Source organism: Wasmannia auropunctata, unplaced genomic scaffold (genome assembly GCF_000956235.1).
Source record: "Wasmannia auropunctata unplaced genomic scaffold, wasmannia.A_1.0 LD334450.1, whole genome shotgun sequence".
NCBI lineage: Eukaryota > Metazoa > Arthropoda > Insecta > Hymenoptera > Formicidae > Wasmannia > Wasmannia auropunctata.
The window spans coordinates 88,689-90,966 of record NW_012028440.1 but is presented as its reverse complement, the minus strand read 5'-3'; the positions used below and the strand labels follow the sequence as shown (position 1 = coordinate 90,966).

Genomic DNA, 2,278 nt, shown 5'->3' with positions numbered 1-2,278 from the left:
AGCTTCGACTAACCCTGTCGGGTCACCCTTTAATCCCACGAGTTCAGCTTGTAATACTATAGATTCTGTCAAGATATCTAGATTGGTTCCGTGCAAAGCTGATATATTAACGCTCTGAACGTCCCCGCCCGTTGCCTCTACTTGAATCCCCTGTTGTGCAAGCATCTTTTGCGTTCTTGTCTGAAAACGTACATTACATGCTATGTAATTGATCTATTTTTGAACAATTCTAAAAATTAAAATAAATATTAAAATCACGTACAATGTCGGCTTCCGGTTTGTCGATTTTGTTAATAGCCACAATAATCGGAACATTCGCGGCTTTTGCCATATGTATACTTTCTACGGTTTGCTCCATCACGCCGTCATCTGCCGCTACTACCAATACTACAATGTCAGTTACTTGTGCGCCCCTCATTCGCATTATATTAAAAGCAGCATGTCCAGGAGTGTCCAAAAATGTGATCGTTTCCCCCGTTTTCAATGTTACTATTAATCGAGATTTTAGAGAAAATTTATTAATGCACACAACTAATATAATGAATATAAACTCATCACTCAATTATGATAAATTATATGATAAATAATCATTTTATTTTATTTTATTTTATTACCATTGAAAGCTCCAATGTGTTGAGTAATACCACCAAACTCCGTTTTCACAACCGACGTGTTACGTAACGTGTCAAGCAACGTAGTTTTGCCATGATCGACATGGCCCATAATTGTTACTACTGGACGACGTTTTATCAGTACAGATTCGTCCGGTGGAGGCCTAGTAAATAAAATGTGTGCGAAATGTAAAAGTATGAACATGTGCAAAACATATTTTATTATTCCATATTTAACTGATATTGTTAGTTTTAGCATCAATACCGTTTAACAACATCGCAGTCCTTTGTATTCTTTTCCACATTGCTGTCTGGCCTAGGAATCACTTTGAATTTTGCCCCAAGTTTCCGCACAGCATTATACAATACATGCGGATCCTCTACAACAGTATTTTTATTGTAACGCGTCACTAAATCACACAGAGAAATTGCGTCTACGACATCATTTATATCCCTTTCAGCAGATGTTGCCAGTTCCGATACTGTCATTCGAGCCCATATATTCACAACTGGCACATGTCTTTTTGGTTTGAGTTGAGTGAAAGCATTCAGCTGCTATAAATAATTTTTAACTTTAATATAATAATATCTAAAACATAAATGCTCATATATAGAACATTCAACGGCATTTTTAAAATCTACAATTACCCTCTTTGGCTTGCTCTTGAAATATTGTGGTGTTGTATGATAACGCCGGCATTGCGTGCACGTGAGGAACGAACTGTGTAAGATATATTTCCGTACGTTATTATCTTTGACAATTTCACAAAGTGGCTGCCTCAGCAAACTGCAAATTGTAATAACATTAATACAGAAAAAATATCTTTTATAACGTAACTTATACAAATTATTGGAGTAAGGGTTGTAGTTTACTTAACGCTAAAAATGCTTTAAAGCTTTTTTCGATTGATGATCATTCATAAAATTTTTTATTCTGATTGGTCAATTAAACGCTTCCAAGCCTTTGTAGTGTCAAGTCACTATATTTATACATTTTAAAGAGAATTAAGAAAATTAATAGCACTGCAGTGCAAGGTTATGTTTTTCTTTTGTATATTTGAATTTCTCACAATGCTGTCGTAACAAAATACACATACTGCGCAGCAAATCTTGAAGATGCGACTTTGATCATTAATATCTTTAAAATCAATTTTAAAATAAGAAATAATCACCTGAATTTCGTACACGTTCCGATCAAGGAAGCAGCCATATTTGCGCCGATTACAGTAGATCTGTTCTCTTCAGCTGAACTGGCTGCAACTAGTTCAGAGCTTATCTTTCTCATTCCAATGTAGAAAGAGAAAGATAAACTGTGAACTAGTGCAGCCATGATATGACGGCTGACGGCCTCCTCTCCCTGTTATCGCAAAATGCCCTTGCGCACTAACGCCCCCTGAAGAACTAATGTAAACTACATAGCAACATTCATTTTCTTGCACCGCGGGTATGCAATTTGTGGTGCGTGTCCGTGCTAAATCCACTTTTCTAGAAACTGCTGGGGCTTTATTCCAGGATTGTGCACAGGGTTGTGCATCTACGCGTAAAATATAATACTCTACGTTTACGTGTAAACAACGTAAACTATTGTAAAAGTGTCATCTATGTAGACAGTCAGTAGACTATATATTTATTCATTTAATAAATATATATAATTTAACATTTATGTA

The 2,278-nt window shown here is 35.8% G+C and overlaps 1 protein-coding gene across 1 annotated transcript; it reads right to left on the bottom strand.

Moving 5' to 3' along the window:
- Window positions 1-3: 3 nt before the first annotated feature.
- Window positions 4-2,152, bottom strand: LOC105458671 (translation initiation factor IF-2, mitochondrial-like; the record flags this gene model as incomplete). The annotated part of the gene is made up of 6 exons (XM_011704162.1): window positions 1,784-2,152; window positions 1,260-1,398; window positions 877-1,166; window positions 615-775; window positions 263-489; window positions 4-180 (listed from the first exon to the last, which is right to left on the bottom strand). Coding segments are annotated over exons 1-6 (1,152 nt in total), but the record flags the coding sequence as incomplete, so codon positions are not given.
- Between the last annotated feature and the right edge of the window lie 126 nt (window positions 2,153-2,278).